This window comes from Stegostoma tigrinum, chromosome 7 (assembly GCF_030684315.1).
Source record: "Stegostoma tigrinum isolate sSteTig4 chromosome 7, sSteTig4.hap1, whole genome shotgun sequence".
In the NCBI taxonomy this organism is placed as follows: Eukaryota; Metazoa; Chordata; class Chondrichthyes; order Orectolobiformes; family Stegostomatidae; genus Stegostoma; species Stegostoma tigrinum.
Genome location: NC_081360.1, coordinates 76,451,831 through 76,472,880, shown reverse-complemented (window position 1 = coordinate 76,472,880; position 21,050 = coordinate 76,451,831). Strand labels below are relative to the sequence as shown.

Genomic DNA, 21,050 nt, shown 5'->3' with positions numbered 1-21,050 from the left:
TAATATCAAGCAGATTGAAGAATAATCATATAATTTTCACAGTCAATACTTTTTTGTATAATGGGGTACCCTGGTTCACCACCTAAAGAGTCAGTGGCAAATGTGTCCCCTCTAATAAGAGCAGTTCCACATCATTTAAAATTTAAGGAATTTAAGCACTGGCTGAACATAAGATTTCCAATGTTATCCATAGGACAGACCCATTTTAGAGATTTGCTAGCCAATTAGATTTGTCAGAGGCTGCCTACTTCCAGCAATGTCTGAACCAGTAGTGAACGCAAACAGCCCCCAACAGGTCTATGTCCTGGAGAGCACATTCGGGTAAGTGCCGAGAATTGAGGTGGATGGGCTAGTTAGAGTAATTCTAGAATGTTTGAGAGGCTAGGAGTGAGGGAACACCATGCAGGCAGACCATGTGGAGCATTGTCTAATATTGAAAGCCATTAATGGCAATACTATTCCACCCTTCTCATCAAGGCAGTGATGATGGCCTAGTGGTATTATCACAGGACTGTTAACTCAGAGACCAAGATAACTTACTGAGTTTGAAACTCACCATGGCAGACGGTGGAATTTGGATGAATAAATATCTGGCCTTAAGAATCTATCGATGACTGTGAATCCAATGTCAGATGATAGAATCCTGACAGTGTGGAAACAGGCCCTTCGGCCCAACAAGTCTACACCAACGCTCAGATCATCCCAACTAGAACCATCCCCCTATCACCCACCTAATCTATACATCCCTGAACACTACAGGCAATTTAGCATGGCCAATCCATCTAGCCTGCACATCTCTGGGCTCTGGAAGGAAACCTGAGCACCCAGAGGAAACCCGCACAGACACAGGGAGAATGTGCAAGCTCCACACAGACAGTTGCCCAAGGGAAGATTGAACCTGGATCCCTGGTGCTGTGAAGCAGCCACGCTAATCACTGAGCCACCATACTGCACATTGTTGGTTGTTGGAAAAACCCATCTGGTTCACTCATGTTCTTTAGGGAAAGAAACTGCCATCATTACCTGGTCTGGCCTACATGTGATTCCAGACCCACAGCAATGTAATTGACTCTTAACTGCTCTCTGGGCAATTAGCAATGGCAGTAAATGGTGCCTAGCCATTGACACTCCCTCATCCAGTGAATGAATAAAGGTAAAAAAAATTCTAAGACCTGCAAACCAATCTTCAAAACTAGTTAAAGCTAGTTCACAAAAGAACATAAGAAATGGGAACGGGAGTAGGACATTCAGCCCCTTACTTCTGTGCGCCATTTTATAAAATTGTGGCTAATCTCCCTCTGACCTCAATACTTCTCTCATACCAACTCCTCGTAGCCCTCAACACCTTAATATTTCAAAATCTGTCTACCACCTTTTTAAATGCTTCAAGATTAAGTCTCCACAACTCGGGGATAGAGAGTTTCAGATGTTTACTACCTTCCTGAAGTTCCTTCATATCTCTGTTTCAAATGAATGTTCCCCTATTCTGTAACTATGTCCCCTAGTTAAAGATTCCCTCACTATTGGAAACATCTACCCTGTTAAGCCCCGTTCAAACATTTTATCTTTCAATATATTCACCAAAATTTTTCAGGTCAAAGCTAGGAAAGCTATGATGGGTAACTCACCTCCTGATTTCCCCAAAACCTGCCTGTCACCTATAAGGCACAAATTGGAAGTGTGATGGAATACTCCCCACTTGCTGGGATGGGTGCAACTCCAACAATACTCAAGAAACTTGAAACCATCCAGTCCACTTGATTGTCTCTACAACCAAAATCATCCACTCCCTCCACCACCAACATTCAGTAGAAACAGTGTGTATTATCTACAAGACACACTGCAGAAATTTACCAAAGATCCTCAGACAGCACCTTCCAAAACCCAGACCACATCCATCTGGAAGGTTAAGGACTGCAGATATATAGGAACACCACTACATACAAGTTCCTCTCCAAGCCACTCACCATCCTGACTTGGAAATATAACGCAGTTCCTTCTATGACACAGGGTCAAAATCACCGCCACCATCTCAAGGGCATCCAGGGATTGGCAATAAATGCTGGCCAGCCAGCAATGCTCACATCCTACAAATGAATTTCAATATACTCTTGTGGAAGTTGTTGGTGATATACATTTACTTTTTACTGCTTTTAGTATTATTTTTAATTATGGCAGGTGATTTTATCAACTTTGCAGTATCTAGGTCTTTGTTTTACACACTGTTTGCATCTCCTTCATGGTGTTTCCCAATGAAGTATATGCGCTAGATTCTCAATTTGTGTCAGTTGAATGTGATTCTTATTCCACCTGTAGATCTGTGCCAAAGTTGTATTATAAGTTCAAAATCTTGAATATCTTGGACTTCCTACTCCCTCAGATTGAGTTATTGGTGAGACTAGCTTGTTCACTTCCTCCTGTGTTCCTCCAGCTCGACACAATTCATTTGCAGATGCTTCCATTTTCTGCCTGGCACTAAACTGCCAGTCACACCTTCCCATCTCATTTACCGAATGAAGTAAATTTTTTTTATTCCGATGTAACTAACCTCAGGAAATCTTGCCAACTATTCGGCTCTGCCATGAACTTATGAAGTCTATCAATAATTTTTAAAGCTTTTCTTTGACATTTTGTTGATGAACCACTTTCACTTTTTAATTAGATTGAGGTCAATAGATGCCCTTCTACTCAAGAGTGAACATTCTTGGTTGAAAAGTACTCACAGGTTATCTGGTATTTGATATTGCTTACATTATAGTTTGCTAGTGACATAACCTTAATGTTAAGTGCAGCACTTACTAGGCAATGTAATTGCTATTCTGTGAGTTCTGAGCACTCTCAGAAAATGTTGTGATACTTGTTCTTGTGTCTTGAGGTTCATGAGATGTCCATTAGCATAAATGCCTGCATGCCAATATCTTTGTTCTGGCTCAATGACTTCCCCTAGGAATACTTTAGCTTTATCTTCTGCGGGAGACTGTTGTGCTTCATTTCTGTCTTCGTGTAGTTAATTCTTTGGTCTTTTGCTTTTCTGTGTTTGTGTCATTAACAGCTTATTTTGCGGATACAAACCTACTTCCTTGCAGAAAAAAGCATTCTGCTTTTAAAGTTGGGCACTGTTCACATCTTTGAGATTTATTTGCATCACAGCATTGACAAAGACTTTCAGTGTGCAGTCTGACCTGTCTGCTGCATTGGCTAATCTGGTGTGACTTTTGTAGTTATTTGCCTCAAGAAATGAATATGTTTTGTCGATACCCTGTATAAGTTTACTTGTCTTCTCTTAGGATCGATCTTTCTTGCCTCCAGACCTTTACTTCCCTCACCATCTGAATGGTTTTTTTTCCTCAAGTTAGGCCTTCTTTGGATTGAAACATTACTGACTATGACTCATCAGTAATACATAAAACATTTCAGTCTCTTATGAATTCTGACTTTGCAATTGCAGTCAAAACTCTTCACTAGCCTTCATTAGGTAACGTACTTGTGGATTCACTTGGATATTACACACTTTTCTTGAATTTTACTAGCCTCAAGGATGAAATAATTGTTAAAGTCTTTTCATAGCTCTTCAAATTTGCCTGATGTTTCAATTACTCCCTTGATAAACAATAACATCATCTGGTATAATTTCAATTATGTACCGTACCCTAGCAATATTATTCCTGGTGCCATAGCTTCTGAATGTGATTAGATACTTTGTCTTCAATGATAGTTATCCCGCAGTAATGGTCATTGTCCTGTATTTTACTTCTGTACTGGAGGGTTTTCCTGTGTACTGGGTAATAGAGGTTTGTTTTCCAACATTTTGCTCCTGTAATAGAGGCTTATTGGCCTTTGCTGCTCCATGGAGATTGCCCCACTCTTCCTGACTATAATGGAAGTTTCCCTGCAATTCAGAGCCTCACTTGGACTCCTGCTGTGGTCTCCTAAAAGATGTTTCTTTTTTAAACCAAGGTCACATAATTCTTTAAGTTGCACACCAGTTATCTGATTTAAGTGCCTTGTTTAGTAGTTTGCTTGGCTTTCCAGTCCAAGAATTTAGGTATTTTTCTTATGGTCCTCTTAGCTCTTTTTTAACCCTGCCTTGTGGTATCTGCACTCTATGATATTGATGCCTGACAGGAGCTACCACTTTATTTTTAAATTGCTGCTTTTTCAGTGCTAGTCAAAGAGCAAGGGATTATTGATTTTGACTCATGCAATCTTCAATATTTGGTGAGATCACTGATTGAATTTGGATTCAGAACCATTTTCACAGACCGCGTTCACCTCGTGATGCAACCTGTGGGTCTGCCTTGGAGCTGCAAGTTTCTTCTTCCCTTGCGTATCCTCGCCAAGATCCTTTCTGTGTCATTCTCTGACTTGTTTTTGTATTGAGTATTGACACCATGTTGTTGGAGTTAATCACAGCTGTTCCTCACCACAATGCTGCTCATTGGGAGAGGGGTGAGGGAGACAGGGTATAGCAAGGGGTGGGGGGAAAGGAAGATATTTCCCTCAATCCCAAAGTTATACAGCATGGATGAGGATAGCCATCTTTCTGATCTAGCTGGAAGAATCTGGTTTGGTAAATAGTTGGCGGATTATTGATTATTGTAACTATGAACAGATTACAAGAATTTGATGTACATTACTACAGAAACTGTTTGGAGCACAGCACTTTGAGGGCCGTCTCCTACCAGTTCTTTCTTTCTTTAAATTTTGTCCGCGTCCTTGTGACATTTTCACATTGGGTGATAATTCTGGCATTCACTCAATTGCTAACACTTTGGATCATTTCAGATCCATATACAAGACAGTCCATTGCTTGTGTTGAGGGGAAAGAAATTACATTCTTGTATACTTTGATAGCCTTATGTTGGCTTTCAGTGTTGCATCTAATAATAAATGATTCCAGCCTTTTCACTTTCCAATGCTCTGGTGAAAAGTCCAAATCAGTGGCTAAGTTCTCTTACTATAAATTTAATTAATTTTAATTACCTTTAATTAAATGTTTTGATCCAAGGAGTTTACTTAGACAGTGGGAGCAAGGGTAGGCCATTTGGCTCTTTCAGCCTGCTCCACCATTCAACATTATCATGGCTGATGCTTTGTCTCAACTCTATATTCCAGCTTTCTCTCCATAGCCCTTGATGAATTTGTCTCCAAAAATTCTATCTCTTTCCTGAATATACTCTGACTTGTCTTCCACAGGCTTTGGTGGCAACAAATTTGACTGGGAACCACCCTTTGAGTGAAGAAATGCTTCCTCATCTCTGTCCTAAATGTCTTACACCAAATCACAAGACTGTGACCTCTGGTCTCAGATTCCCCATTCCAGAGGAAATTTCCTTGTAAATCTAGTCTGTCCTGCCCTGTTCGAATTTCATACATTTCAGTCTTTCTAATCTTCACATTTTAAGTACTTTATTAAGACGATAAGGCCATAAGACATAGGGGCAGAAATGAGGCCATTTGGCCCATCAGGTCTGCTCTGCCATGCAATCATAGCTGATAAGTTTCTGATCTCATTTTCCTGACTTCTACTTGTAACCTTTGATCCTTGGCAATCAAGAACCTATCTATCTCTGTCTTAAAGGTACTCGATGAACTAGCCTCCACAGCCTCTGTGGTAATGATTTCCAAAGATTCACCACTCTCTGGGTGAAGAAGTTTCTCCTCATCTCCATTCCAAAGGGTCTTCGCTTTAATCTCAGGCTTTGTCATCAGGCCCTAGTCTCTCCTGCTAATGGAAACATCTTTCCAATGTCCACTTCATCCAGGCATTCAGTGTTCTGGAAGTTTCAATCCAATTCCCCCTCACCCTTCTAAAGTCCACCGAGTATAGGCCCAGAGCCCTTAATGTTCCTCAGACATTCAGCCTTTCATTCCTGGGATCATTCTTGTGAACCTCCTCTCAGCCTATTCCAAAGCCAGTACACCCTTCCTGAGATACAGGGCCCAAAATTGATCGCAACATTCTAAATGTGGCCTGACCAGAGCCTTACAAAGCCTCAGCAGCACATCCCTGCCTTTCTATTCAAATCCTCTCAAAATAAATGCCAACATTGTCTTTGCCTTCTTAACTACCTACTCAAATTGACAATTTACCTGAAGAGAATTCTGGACTAGGATTTCCAACACCATTTGCACTTCAGAAATCTGAATTTTCTCCCCATTTAGAAAATAGCCCATACTTCTATTTTCCCTACCAGAGTGAATGACTTCATACTTTCTCACATTGTATGTCATCTGCCACTTATTTCTCGCCACTTTCCTAACCTATCTAAATCCTTCTGCAGCCTCCCCACCTTCTCATTACTACTTGTCCTTCCATCTGTCTTTGAATCATATGCAAATGTAGCCAGAATACCCTCAGTTCCTTCATCTAGATCATTCATGTGTAAAGTGAATAGTTGTGGTCCCAAAACTGGCACTTGCAGAACACCACTAGCCACTGCTGCCATACTGAGAAGGACCCTTTTATCCCCACTGATGATAAAATGTGAGGCTGGATGAACACAGCAGGCCAAGCAGCATCTCAGGAGCACAATCTAGCTTTTGTGCTCCTGAGATGCTGCTTGGCCTGCTGTGTTCATCCAGCCTCACATTTTATCATCGAGCTTTTGTGCTCCTGAGATGCTGCTTGGCCTGCTGTGTTCATCCAGCCTCACATTTTATCATCTAGCTTTTGTGCTCCTGAGATGCTGCTTGGCCTGCTGTGTTCATCCAGCCTCACATTTTATCATCTAGCTTTTGTGCTCCTGAGATGCTGCTTGGCCTGCTGTGTTCATCCAGCCTCACATTTTATCATCCAGCTTTTGTGCTCCTGAGATGCTGCTTGGCCTGCTGTGTTCATCCAGCCTCACATTTTATCATCTTGGAATCTCCAGCATCTGCAGTTCCCATTATCTCTTTTATCCCCACTCTCTGCTTTTTGCCAGAGAGCCAATCTTCTATCCATGCTAGTGCCTTAAACACCATGGATCCTTATCTTACTCAGAGGCACTTTTGCCTCTCTTTTGCCATTTATATATGTAAAGAAACTCTTGTAATCTTCTTTCACGTTACTGGCTAGCTTACCCTCTTATTGAAACTCCTTCCCCTTTATTTATTTTTTAGTTGACCTCTGTTAGCCTTTGTAGGTTTCCCAATCCCCTGCTTCCCACTGCCCTTCGCAGCATTATGGACTTTCCGTTTTGCTGTTATGCTGACCTTGACTTCTCTTCTCAGCCATGGTTGCCTCATCCTCCCTGTAGTACGCTTCTTTATTCCCAGTGTTAAATTTTTGCTGTGTCCCTCAAACGACTCCCGGAAACTCCTGCCATTGCTTTTACAACGTATTTCCTGCTAGACTCCTCTCCCAGTCAATTTTGGTCAGCTCCTCCCTTATGCCTTTGTAGTTACCTTTATTCAACTGTAATACCATTCCTCTGATTCCAGCTTCTCCCTCTCAAACTGCAGAGTAAATTCAATCATATTATGATCACTGCCTCCTCGGGGTTCCTTCACCTTTTGACCCCTTATCAAGTCTGCCTCTTTGCACATCACTAAATCCAGAATTGCTTGTTCCCTAGTGGCCTCCACCACAAGCTGCTCCAAAAAAACTAACTCGTAGACATTCCACAAATTCCTTTTCTTGCAATCGGCTACCAACCTGATTTTCCCAGTCCACCTGCATAATCACTGTAACCAACTAAGAATTCAAAAAATACTCTTGTTCTGCATGGTTTGACTACTAAATGGATGAACTCACTGAACCACTGATGGAATTGTAAATTTCTGATCAATACGCTACCATCTCAGGGAAAGCAGCCGGCAAAAGAAAGCCAGATTTAAAATGTCATCTTCTACTCTCTTGGACAGCATATTCAATTGGACAGAAAGTAACAAGAGACCCTGGGCAAAACAATCAGCAAAAACATGTCCCTCATTATCAACCTACAACAAGGTACTGAAGAGGGACAGATAGACTGATAAGAAAACGGATTCTGTCAGCACATGAATCATGATGCAAATCAGGAAGGTAAAATGTTACATGAGGGCCACCAATGAGTTCTCTTCTGGACACTCTGAATATGAAGTGTGCTTGCACATTTCAGCCTGCCGTTTCAATGTATCCAACAAATGTTTTAAAGATTTTTTTATTGGTTTGATACATAAACTGGCTTAAAATTGCATCTGCTCTTTGAAAGAACTATCCAATTTGTCTCATCCTCCAGCTATTTCTCTGGAGTCCTTCAAGCAATAATAGTACAACTAAATAGTGTTGTAGCTAATTTCTGAGATCGATGCCGATGTAATGTGTCATTCCTCTGCAGCATTCAAAGACATAATGTTACTCTAGACCAGATAGCTTGCAATATTTGAAATAAAAAAACAAATAAAAAAACCTAGAAAATCTGACCAAACCAGACATCTGTGAAGACAAGGTCAATGTTTCAGGTCAGTGATCTCTCACAGGACATGCTTCTGAAAATCGGCCATCGATCTAAAATGTTCACATTATCTCTTTTCACAGCTGCTGCTTGTTTTGATCAGTCTCTTAGCATTTTCTATGTTATTTTTATTAATTCTTAATCCTAATCCTAATATATCTAACATTTGATGGTTTTATTTGTTTAGCTTGTAGTACAACTGAGATTTAGGTCAAATTGTACTGTTTCAGTGTCAGAGCTTGCTGACATTCAGAATTTCAATTGCACTGAGCAGTAGGCAATAGTCTAAATAGTATGGTTTGAATGATGCAAGGACAAATGTGACATGGTTAGGTAAGATGACATTGATAAATCTTTTCAACTTCACTTTTATGAATTATTGTGTCATTTCAATCACATCAGGTGTCACAGCTTTGTAACGTATTCTAGTCTATATGTAATTCTATATCTATCACATCAATGAAAATGAAAAGCATTTTTCTGGTTTGACATGACAATATCTAAGTGGCATTCCGATATAGTCTTCTTTTAGGTACATATTAAAAATAACCAAAATAGTTTTGAGCAGCCAAATAATCTAATAAACAACTTTATCTGTAAGACTCACTTCTGAGTTATCCAATTAGCTACACTTGTAAAGGTAAGTAACATACTACCACCTTTGTAAAACTAAAAGTTCCTGTATAACACCCAAAGAAGAAATTTGATTCAATTCAATTAGGTGCTCCATAACCTGAAATGCCTAAAAGTAAGTGAAAGCAAAATACTATGGAAATCTGAAACAAACACAGGAAATTCTGGAGCAACTCTGCAGCTCCAGCAACATCTGTAGAGAGAGAAACAGAATTAACCTTTCCAGTCTGATAGAAGAATTCTGAAGAAGAGTCATCTCAATCTTTAAAATATTCATTGTATTTCTTTTTCCACAGTTGCTACCAGAGCTGCCGAGTTGCCTAATTGAAAAAGTGAAATTGCCTTTTGGCTGCATTCGTAAATGCATTTTTTTAAAAATGGGGAGTTATCTTGAGTTTTTTTTATTGTTCATAACTGTTCATTTCCATTTGAGTTCAGATTCAAGTTTTACCAAACAACATGAGCACATACACTTGATGAACACACCAGCATAGAGCTAACTTTAGGACAAGCTAGCAAACTAGAGTCCCATCTTTCCTCTCAGATGGACATAAAACATCACATAGCATGACAATGAAGAAGGCCTAGGGAGTCGTCCTGACTTCTTGATTAATATCTATCTCAACCATCACCGCTAGAACACTTTATATAGTTATCAGATTGCCGTTTATAGGACTTGACTGTGTGAAATTTGTCAGCCACATTTCTGAGTTTGCAACAGTGAATACACATCAGGAATACTTCACTTGTCCATAAAATGCATTATAAGATGCTGAGATCTGGTTAAAAACCATATATAACTATTTTGGTGGATAATGTCTGGATGTGCCATTTTTGTCTCACTGCAGTTATTTCTTTCCTTTCACAGTGAAATTTTTTGCAATAAGATACTGAAACTAAATTGTTTTGAAATTAATATCTTGCTTCAAAATCATAATGACAGATTGGATTGACTATCAATATTTTGTCCTGTTACTATTTTAGGAAGTACCTGTAATCTAGTCTGTATGAATGGAGGAACTTGTTTTGTAAATGAACGAGATCAGCCAAAATGCAAGTGCAAGCCTCGTTATGCAGGACAGGAATGCGAAATGGATCAGTGCAAAGGCTATTGTCAAAATGGAGGAATCTGTTCAGCATCAACATTAGGTACTGTAAATCATCACCGAGCAATGAGGAACCGAACATTTATCTACTTTTCCCTTGTGTTGTATGAACACAGCAATATTCGAAGAAAAGAAAAGCTTTCACATTAGTGAATAGTGGAAACTGCATGCTAACCTTGAAAAAGAAAGTTTGACCGGTTTAGTCTTTTGCATTCACATCAGGTGTGTGGGCACACATCGCAATGTTGTTGTCCTTCATGTAACACACCAATATGTTTTTCATTTGCAAGTACTGTCTAGCAGCTTTGCAATCTGAACATCATGCTAAGATATGGAATGCAACCCAAGACTGATCTAGCCTCAATATCAGTAGAGGAACTGTAAACTACATCTGAAAAACAGGCAAGGACAAATAAAGATAACAGCACAAACTGACAACAAAACTATTTATATGCAACAGATATTGAAAATAATTTACAAAAGTTTGTGCTCTTGTCAAAATTTAGTTTCCTCAATATTTTGTATTTTTTTGGGCAAGTAATGTTCACGTGCCATTTCTATCTCATTACAGATTTGTGCAGCCTCCCATAAGATATTTGTGATATTGCAGAAATTTCTTGTGATTTAAAGCCAACCTTACAGAAGCATCTTCACTCAATATTGATTTCAATACTTATAATCAAGTGTAATGAAGTTGTCGACATACTCTCCAAGCTGGTGTGCTTGGTTGCAAATGTTTCATCACCCTGCTGGGTAACATCGTCAGTGCATATCCAGTGTTCGACAGGGACAACACATTGGTATTCGCACAAGCCAAACAGAGACACAACAGGGAAGTCCTGGAGGCCTGGTTTCCAACCAGAATTCCATTAACAAACTCATTGAATTAGGCCCTGTGTACAAACCACTGAGAAACAAGATCAAAAGTAATACCTATCACCCCAGCAAACCAAGGCATATAAATAACAGGTGTGACAGAACACCAATGCTTCACTGGGTACGCCCTGATGATGTTACCTAGCAGGGTGATGAAACGTTTGCAACTAAATCCACCAGCTCGGTGACCAAGTTGACAACCTCATCTATAACCCGAGCTACAAATCATCTCAAAACCTTTCAATCAAGTGTGATAACCACCTTGCATCTCGGCCATTTTGATACCTTATTCCTCAAAAGGCATTGTCCTTCACAGGCCTGCAGCTCTTACAACTCGAGTTTAATGTCCCATTCGAATTATCAACAAAATATTGACAAAGAGTCCATTTGTGAATAGCAGAGCTGAAATTCTTTATTGGTTTCAAGTTACTGGCTAAAAAAAATGCCACAGTTAAAAAGAAAAGTGTTATGGTCAAATTGACATGCTGCACTAACCATGGAGTCGTGCTGCAAGTCAGTGCTTAATTGTTTAGAGCACTGCTATCACTACCATTTCATGATGCATGTTTAAGTAGAAACTTCAGCATATTATCAATATCCTGCATTTTACTTGCAAATGTACCTAATGAACCACACTGACAACCAATTGAAATTTATTTATGCACTGCAAGATCTTTATTTTCTTTTAAGTTACCCCAATTTATAATTTCTTTCTTTGGGCAATGATTCATAAAGAAGGGTAAAATTTGGGTAAACAGAGTTTAATTTGGAGACAGTACTAGTCTTCACAACAGGTGGGAGAGTAATGAGTTTGGAGCTGCTGAACTAAAATTCACTACTGTGCTCCTGTGTCTGGAACAAAATGAACTGCCGATCAAGCAGCCAAATGAATACCAAACACAAGGCATCAGAAAAAAATCTCTGCTGTCGAAAATGCATCACTATTAATTAAATAGGTTGCCGAATTGGCTAAACTGTGATTTAACGCTTTCGGATTGATCCAATTCCAACTGTTGGCCCATTACAGTGCGTGTTTGTAACATTGATTATATGGCTATTAAAGAGGCTTTATTTTATACATCTTTCTTTTCAACCATGTTTAGGAAAGCCAGCTTGTCGCTGTCCAATAGGATTCACTGGTCCGACTTGTAAGAAGAGAGTTTGCGACAGCTTCTGTCTTAATGAAGGCATTTGTGATGTGAACACAGGAAATCAGCCTTATTGTTACTGTCTACCAGATTTCACAGGGGACAGATGTCAATACAGTGAGTGTTATGACTCTAATATTTTGCATAAGAAGTTTGCATTGTGCTGAATTTAATAGAGTTGGCAGTGGTCTCGTCCACTGGGTCGAAAGGCAGCGAAAAACCTGCCATGGTCATATCTGGAAACTCTGATAGTAAATGTCCATCAAGCAGAATGTCTTCAGGTTTTTCCTCATGCCATAAATGAAAAAAACCTGTGTCGAAGAGCTGCCAACTATTTGAATAGCCAATAGTCCTTCAGTTTTATTGGTATCTCTGGGATAGGTGCCTCGTGCTAGGAATTCAGAAGGCTGTGAACAGCACCCATAGAGGAAGCCAAACAAGAAAGGTAAGCAGGGCATGCTTGCAAGGGCCAGTCGTTGTAGACTCCAGCAATGGTGGTTTTGTCTGGAGGGCATGGGGGGGTCTTCCGGCAAGGCAGCTATTGCTACTGCGGGGATTTTCTGTGGGTCGCTGCGTACCTGATTTGGAGATTCTCCTCCTCATCTGCCAGCCTGAGGACACAGAGAAGCCATCAGGACAAATTAACATTGGTGGTGAAATGAGACACTTAAATATGCCCTAGTTTACCTTAATTGGCCTCCGAGCAGAAAGGCTGGCTGCAACCTCCCCTGTCCATGACCATCTCTATGCCCTTCTCCAATCCCTGACCTCCAGTCCATAGGCAGAGGAAACAAATGCTGAAAATAGGAGCAAGGCTGAGAAGCTAATGAAGATATCAATACGTGTGCGCGCACGCGGACACACATACGCACGCACGCATGCACACACACACAGTGTAAGTTTTATATGAATAGTGTGTAAGCTATATTTATGCATATTGTGTAAGTTAAACACCAGGATGATGATGTCAGTTTTTTTCCATGGTGGTATTTGGAGTTAGAGAAAGAAGTGAAAGGCAAATTGTTTCAAGATTAAGGTAACATGTGCAGGACTGAAATGATATTTGAAATGGCTGTGCTTTTTTGAAAAGAAGTGTTTACATAGGAACTGCAGTTAATTTACTGGGGATTAAAGCAGTTCAAAATAAGTCCAAAGTAAATATAGATTTTAACAAAGCAGTTGATAAGTTCCAACATGACACACTAGGCAGCAAAGTAAAAGCTGATGGGACCTAACGCTAGGCAGTAAATTGAATCCATGTGTAGCTCAGGGACAGGAAATAAATGACATTAATCACAAAGTGTTGTTGTAACTGCATATCTCTTTGCAGTTGGGTTCCCACAGGGCATTTTTTAAATGATTTCAGAGGGTGTAGCCATCATTGGCAAGGCTGGCATCTGTTGCCTATCACTAATGACCTTTGAGAAGATGTTGGACACTACCTTCTTGAACTGCTGCAGGACATCCAGTGTGTAGCACCAACTGCTGGAGAAAGGTCCAATTTTAATGTGTCCGATTTTGGGCCCCACACCTCAGGAAGGACATACTGGTGCTGGAGCATGTCCAGCGGAGATTCACATGGATGATCCCTGGAATGGTAGGTTTAATGTATGATGAACGGCTGAGGATCCTGGGATTGTACTCATTAGAGTTTAGAAGGTTGAGGGGAGATCTAATAGAAACTTACAAGATAATGTATGGCTTAGAAAGAATGGACGCTAGGAAGTTGTTTCCATTAGGCGGGGAGACTAGGACCAGTGGGCACAGCCTTAGAATGAGAGGGGGTAAATTTAAAATGGAAATGAGGAGACATTTCTTCAGCCAGAGAGTGGTGGGCCTGTGGAATTCATTGCCACGGAGCGCAGTGGAGGCCGGGACGTTAAATGTCTTCAAGGCAGAGATTGATAAGTTCTTGATCTCACAAGGAATTAAGGGCTACGGGGAGAGTGCAGGGAAGTGGAGTTGAAATGCCCATCAGCCATGATTAAGTGGCGGCGTGGACTCGATGGGCCGAATGGCCTTACTTCCACTACTATGTCTTATGGTCTTATGGTCTAAAGGAGCTCCAGAATTTTGATCCTGTGAGATTGAATGGACTGCAATATATTTGCAAATTAGGATAGTATTTTTATAGAGAAACTTGCAAGTCATAGTGTTCCCATGTATTTACTGCCCTGTTCAGGGTCATGATTTTGGAAGATGCTGTTGAAACAGCCCTTATCAGTTTCTACAGTGCATCTTGGACACTGTGCATCAGTGGTGGAGAGAGTAAATTTTGAAGTTGCTGGACAGGATGCCAATTAAATAAATTCCTTCTTATTGGATTGGATCAAGTTGCTATCGGAGCCACACTCATCCAACCAACTGCTGGTTATTCTGTGCATCCCTGAATTGTGTTTTATGGATGATAGATACGCTTTAGAAAATCAGAAGTATACCCAGAATCATAGCTTGCATTGTTCGGCTTCTGTTCAATGATAGCCCCAGGATGTTGGGCATTCAGTGGCCATTATGTAATTGCATGTTACGTTTATGTTTATTTATGTTATGTCAAGGAGCAATGGTTAGGTGATCTCTTGTTGGAGATGGTCATTGCCTGGTATTTGTGTGAAATCAATGTTTGTTTCTATTTATTAACTCAGCCTAAATGTTATCCAGTCTTGTCATATGTGGTACAGGTTGATTCAGTACGCTTTGAGTATATTCTAGGTGGAGAACTTTGATGATCATTAAAAAGAATGGTTCAGTAGCACCGCTTGTGAGTGAGCTAAATGAACCATAAAGGACGTAATTGTTATGGGAAATGATGAGGGAACAAACAAGAGGGAAAATTTAGTCAGCTTCATTCCAACCAATTTACCTATGACAGATGCATCCATCTATGATTGTATTAGTAAGAATGGAATTGCCACTGCATTTAATTAGATGGATTTCAAACAGATCTAGCCACTCAAAACTGATTACACAACATCCCATTGTTACTATCAGCATCAGCTAAATTGTGCTTCAGCATGATCTGTAATCTTACACCCTGCCGTACTCAACCACTCTACCATTATCACCAGGAAGTCATGTCAGGAGCAGCAACAAACATAATTAAAAGTGAAGTGTCAGTCTGGTGAAACAACAACACAGGGCTACTTGCATGCTCAACAGTGAAAGCAGCATGCAATAGGCAGCACTAAGTGATTCCATAATCAAAAGATTAGATCTAAGATCGAAGAGGCCAGAATATGGCAGATGGAGTTTAATGTGGACAAGTGCAAGGTAGTCCATTTTGTCTGGAAAAATAAAGGAGTAAATTATTATTTAAAAGGGAAGCAGTTTCGAGATGTGCGTCAGTGCAGAGGGATCTCGGTGTCCTTGTTTATGAGTTACAGAAAGTGAATATGTAGGTGCAGCGTATAATAATAAGAAAGGCAATGTAGTCCTGGCATCTATTGCAAAAGGATTGAATTACAAAAGCTTAAAAGGGTTGTTACAATTACATAAGATTTTGGTGAGACAACATCATTATGTCTAGTTTTGGTCTCCTCCCTTGAGGAAGGATGCAATTACTCTGGTAGCATGTCAGAAGACATTGACCAGGTTGATCCCAGTGATGAAAGGACTGTTGTATGAGTAGCAACTGAATAGCTTTGGCGTACCTTTACTTCAGACTAATTAGGGGAACCTGATTGAGGTACAAAAATGCTAAAGGGGCTTGATAAGGGGATGTTGAATAGATGTTTCCCCCTTGTGGGACACTGTTGAATAAGAGGTTATAGATATAGAGTAAGGGGAGGTCTGTTCAAAACTGAGATGAGGAAAAAATAGTTTTCTCAGAGGGTTGTGAACCTTTGGAACTCATTATTCCAGAGTGCAAGTAGGATAAAGGGCTACTGGGACCAGGTAGGAAAGTGCAATTGAGACCAGGATAAAATCAGTCATGCTCATTTCAAATGGCTGAGTGGGCTGGAAGTGCAGAATTGCTTACACCTGATTTTAATTTCTACGTTACATCTGTTCTATGTTTGTATCTACAACAGATGGAGGCTCCACAAATGATCCCCATCCTCAATGTTGGGTGAGCCCAGCACATCAGTGCAAAAACATTTGTATCTATCTTCAGGCAGAAGAACTGAACAAATGATCCATCTCAACCTCCTCCTAATTTCTTAGCATCGCAGATGTTGGTCTTTAGCCAATACAATTCATGCTATGTGAAATTGATAAGTCACTGAAGTAGCTTGGAGCAAGAGTCTGGCAGCATGGTGTGGGCAGGCAAAGCCCAGAGCAGGCCTGTAGTAGCAGCGTGGTGTGGGCTGGTGAAGCCCAGAGCAGGCCTGTAGTGGCAGCGTGGTGTGGGCTGGTGAAGCCCAGAGCAGGCCTGTAGTGGCAGCGTGCTGTGGGCTGGTGAAGCCCAGAGCAGGGCCATAGCGGCAGCGTGATGTGGGCTGGTGAAGCCCAGAGCAGGCCTGTAGTGGCAGCATGGCGTGGGCTGGTGAAGCCCAGAGCAGGGCCGTAGCAGCAGCGTGGTGTGGGCAGGTGAAGCCTGGAGTGGGTCTGTAGTGGCAGCATGGTGTGGGCAGGTGATGCCTGGAGTGGGCCTGTAGTGGCAATGTGGTGTGGGCAGGTGAAGCCTGGAGTGGGTCTGTAGTGGCAGCATGGTGTGGGCTGGTGAAGCCTGGAGTGGGCCTGTAGTGGCAGCATGGTGTGCGCTGGTGAAGCCTGGAGTGGGTCTGTAGTGGCAGCGTGGTGTGCGCTGGTGAAGCCTGGAGTGGGCCTGTAGTGGCAGCATGGTGTGGGCAGGTGAAGCCTGGAGTGGGCCTGTAGCAGCAGCATAGCATGGGCTGATGCAGCCCTGAGCAGGACTGTACCGGCAGAGACAGAAAGGTTGGATTCTCTTTAAGTTCTCATTATTTTCTTAAATTTTAAGTTAAACAGAATGGCACCAATTCATGGCAACTTTCCATTATATTTTTCAGTCAGATAATAATCAATAATGCCCTGACAACAATATGGTGAAAGCACTGATGGCAAGTGCTCCAGAATTAGCCATATAGCTTGCCAAGGTATTCCAGAACAGTTACATCTCTAGCATCTAACTGAAAATGTGGAAAATGTGTATGGATGTACCTGGACTACAGGTTTATCCAGCCTGGCCAGTTATACACTAGCAGTCTACTCTCAATGATCAGCAAAGTGATGGAAGGTGTCATCAATTACAGTAACAACTGGCACTTACTCAGCCATAACTTGCTTACTGGTTAGAGATAATGGGAACTGCAGATGCTGGAGATTCCAAGATAATAAAATGTGAGGCTGGATGAACACAGCAGGCCAAGCAGCATCTCAGGAGCACAAAAGCTGACGTTTCGGGCCTAGACCCTTCATCAGAGAGGGGGATGGGGGGAGGGAACTGGAATAAATAGGGAGAGAGGGGGAGGCGGACCGAAGATGGAGAGTAAAGAAGATAGGTGGAGAGGGTGTAGGTGGGGAGGTAGGGAGGGGATAGGTCAGTCCAGGGAAGACGGACAGGTCAAGGAGGTGGGATGAGGTTAGTAGGTAGCTGGGGGTGCGGCTTGGGGTGGGAGGAAGGGATGGGTGAGAGGAAGAACCGGTTAGGGAGGCAGAGACAGGTTGGACTGGTTTTGGGATGCAGTGGGTGGGGGGGAAGAGCTGGGCTGGTTGTGTGGTGCAGTGGGGGGAGGGGATGAACTGGGCTGGTTTAGGGATACAGTGGGGGAAGGGGAGATTTTGAAACTGGTGAAGTCCACATTGATACCATATGGCTGCAGGGTTCCCAGGCGGAATATGAGTTGCTGTTCCTGCAACCTTCGGGTGGCATCATTGTGGCAGTGCAGGAGGCCCATGATGGACATGTCATCAAGAGAATGGGAGGGGGAGTGGAAATGGTTTGCGACTGGGAGGTGCAGTTGTTTGTTACGAACTGAGCGGAGGTGTTCTGCAAAGCGGTCCCCAAGCCTCCGCTTGGTTTCCCCAATGTAGAGGAAGCCGCACCGGGTACAGTGGATGCAGTATACCACATTGGCAGATGTGCAGGTGAACCTCTGCTTAATGTGGAATGTCATCTTGGGGCCTGGGATGGGGGTGAGGGAGGAGGTGTGGGGACAAGTGTAGCATTTCCTGCGGTTGCAGGGGAAGGTGCCGGGTGTGGTGGGGTTGGAGGGCAGTGTGGAGCGAACAAGGGAGTCACGGAGAGAGTGGTCTCTCCGGAAAGCAGACAGGGGAGGGGATGGAAAAATGTCTTGGGTGGTGGGGTCGGATTGTAAATGGCGCAAGTGTCGGAGGATAATGCGTTGTATCCGGAGGTTGGTAGGGTGGTGTGTGAGAACGAGGGGGATCCTCTTGGGGCGGTTGTGGCGGGGGCGGGGTGTGAGGGATGTGTCGCGGGAGATGCGGGAGACGCGGTCAAGGGCGTTCTCAATCACCGTGGGGGGAAAGTTGCGGTCCTTAAAGAACTTGGACATCTGGGACAACTTGCTTACTGGTGCCCAGTTTGCATTCTGCCAGGGATGCTCAGCTCTGGACATTGTTGCAAATTCGACACAAACACAGCCAAAAGAGCTGTAGCAAGCATGACTGCCCTTGACATCAAGGCAACAATGAACTGACTATGGTATCAAGGAGGTCCAGTCGACTGGGATTCAGTGGAATCATGGCAAAGCTCATAACTTTTCTCAAAGTAAGATGGTTGTGCTTGTTGGAAGCCAAACATCTCTTGCTCAGGACATCTCTACAGGAGTTTGCCAGCCAGTGCCCGAGCTCCAATTATCTCCATTTGCTTCATTAGTGAACTTTTCTTCATGATATGGTCAGGCGTAGGGATGTTCACTAAAGACTGCTCACTTCCACATCATTCACAACTCCTCAGATATGGAAGCAGTCCATCTCTATATACCAAAATACCTGGACAATATCTGGGATGAGGTCGACAAGCAGCAAGTAATATTTACGTATCTCAAGCCCCAGTAAGAGAGAATCAAACTGCCAACCTTCATTGAACCTCATACAATCAACATCATACCTTTGTCAAGAAACTGAACTGGACTGACCATGTAATAACTGTGACAATTAAGAGCAGGTCAAACGTTAGGAATTCTGTGGAAAGGAACTGACCTACTATCTCCCTGATGCCTGCCCATCATCTGCAAGATGCCAGCCACAAGAGTGATAGAATACTGCCCCCTTGCCTGGAGGAGTGCAGCTCTGACAACACTGAAGAAGCTTGGCACCATCCACAATAGCAGCCCTCTTAATTGATACCAGGTCCATCACTTTCAAAGTTCACTCACTTCACTACCATTGCACAGTGAAAACAGTGTGTCACATCTACAAGAGGCACTGAAGTAATTTATCAAGGCTTGTTCAATAGCACCTTCCAGATACATGACCCCTACCACCTAGAAGGACAAAGGCAGAAAATGTTTAGATACTTCACCACCTGCAAGTTTTGCTCTGATCTACACACTGGCCTGACATGGAACTACGTCACAGCTTTTTTAAAATTGATTCTTACTAAAAGTCCTTAAAAGCCCTCTCTACCAACACTGTTGGTGTCTCTGCACCTCAAGTACTGTAGCAGTTTAAGAAGGCAGCTACCCAACAACATCTCCAGGTCAATTAGGAACAAGCAACAAATGCTGACCCAATCAATGATGCTACTTTCTTCTTATTATTCACTTGCGGGACATGGACCTCTCTAGATGGATCATATCTGATAACCCTTGAAGAGATGGTGGTGAGTTGTTTTTTTCGAATCACTGCAGCCCATGTGCTGTAGGTACATCTATAATGCCATAAGGGAGGCATTTTGACCCAGCGACACTGAGGAAATGTCCATATATTTCTGAGTCAGAATGGTGAGTGGCTTGGAGGGGAACTTGCAGGTGGTGGTGCTCCCATATATCTGGATCCCTTGCCTTTCTAGATAAAATTAGCTGTGAGTTTTGAAGGTGCTGTCTAAGGATCTTTGGTGAATTTTTGCAATGCATCTTGTACATGGTGCTGTTACTGAGCATTGTTTGTGGAGGGAGTAAATGTTTGTGGTGCGGTGCCGGTCAGGTAGGCTGCTTTATCCTGAATGGTGTCAAGTTACTGGACGGTTGATGGAAATGCGATCATCCAGGAAGTGGAGAGTATGCCAGCACACGCCTGACTTGTGTCTTTTAGATGGTGGAACTGTTAGGGGAATCGGGAGGTCAGTTACTTACTGTAATATTTCTGGTCACTGACCTATTCCCTTTGCCACTTTTTGTGTGACGAGTTGAGTTCCTGGTCAACAGTAAACTCCAGGAAGTTGATAGTGGGGTATTCAGTAATTGTGATGTAATTGAGTGTCAAGGAGCAGTGCTCAGGTTCCCTTTTATTTACTTGTAATTTTTAATCCTGAATATTGTTCAAGTCTTGTTGCATTTGGACAAAAACTGAGGAGTCGTGAATGGTGCACAGCATTGTGCAGTCATTGGCAAACGTCCCCAATTGTGACTTTATGATGAAGGGAAGGTCACACACCACATAAAAATGTTGAAAGTGAAAATCCTTTCTCAAAGTGAAATAAGCTTTAACAGCTGAAAATAATTTTTAACTAACGGGTAGAAATGTAACTATTATACACTATACAAAGGACATAACTGACAAGTTTATGAAAAGACATAGATTAGGAAAGAATTGCCAGACAAAAAAAATGGCTAAGGTCCATCTGCTCTTATATTATCCTGGTGACCAGATGATGGAACAACAATAGAGGCGTTATCATAACAATCAAAAACAGAAGGAAAGCAATTGCATGTAAATGGTAAAAATCAACAGGAAGAAGTTGTTGAAGCAAGTCAAAATGCTAAAAAAAAGCTCACAAATTAAGT

At 42.0% G+C, this 21,050-nt stretch overlaps 1 protein-coding gene across 1 annotated transcript in view; it reads left to right on the top strand.

Annotated features, from left to right (window-relative positions):
• Positions 1 to 21,050, top strand: part of LOC125454115 (low-density lipoprotein receptor-related protein 1-like) — a 1,886,982-nt gene that overhangs the window by 1,818,463 nt on the left and 47,469 nt on the right. Inside the window, exons 82-83 of the mRNA XM_048534492.2 lie at positions 10,038 to 10,202; positions 12,139 to 12,300. Coding sequence (XP_048390449.1) covers positions 10,038 to 10,202; positions 12,139 to 12,300 — 327 coding nt within the window. The remainder of the gene's footprint in view (positions 1 to 10,037; positions 10,203 to 12,138; positions 12,301 to 21,050) is intronic.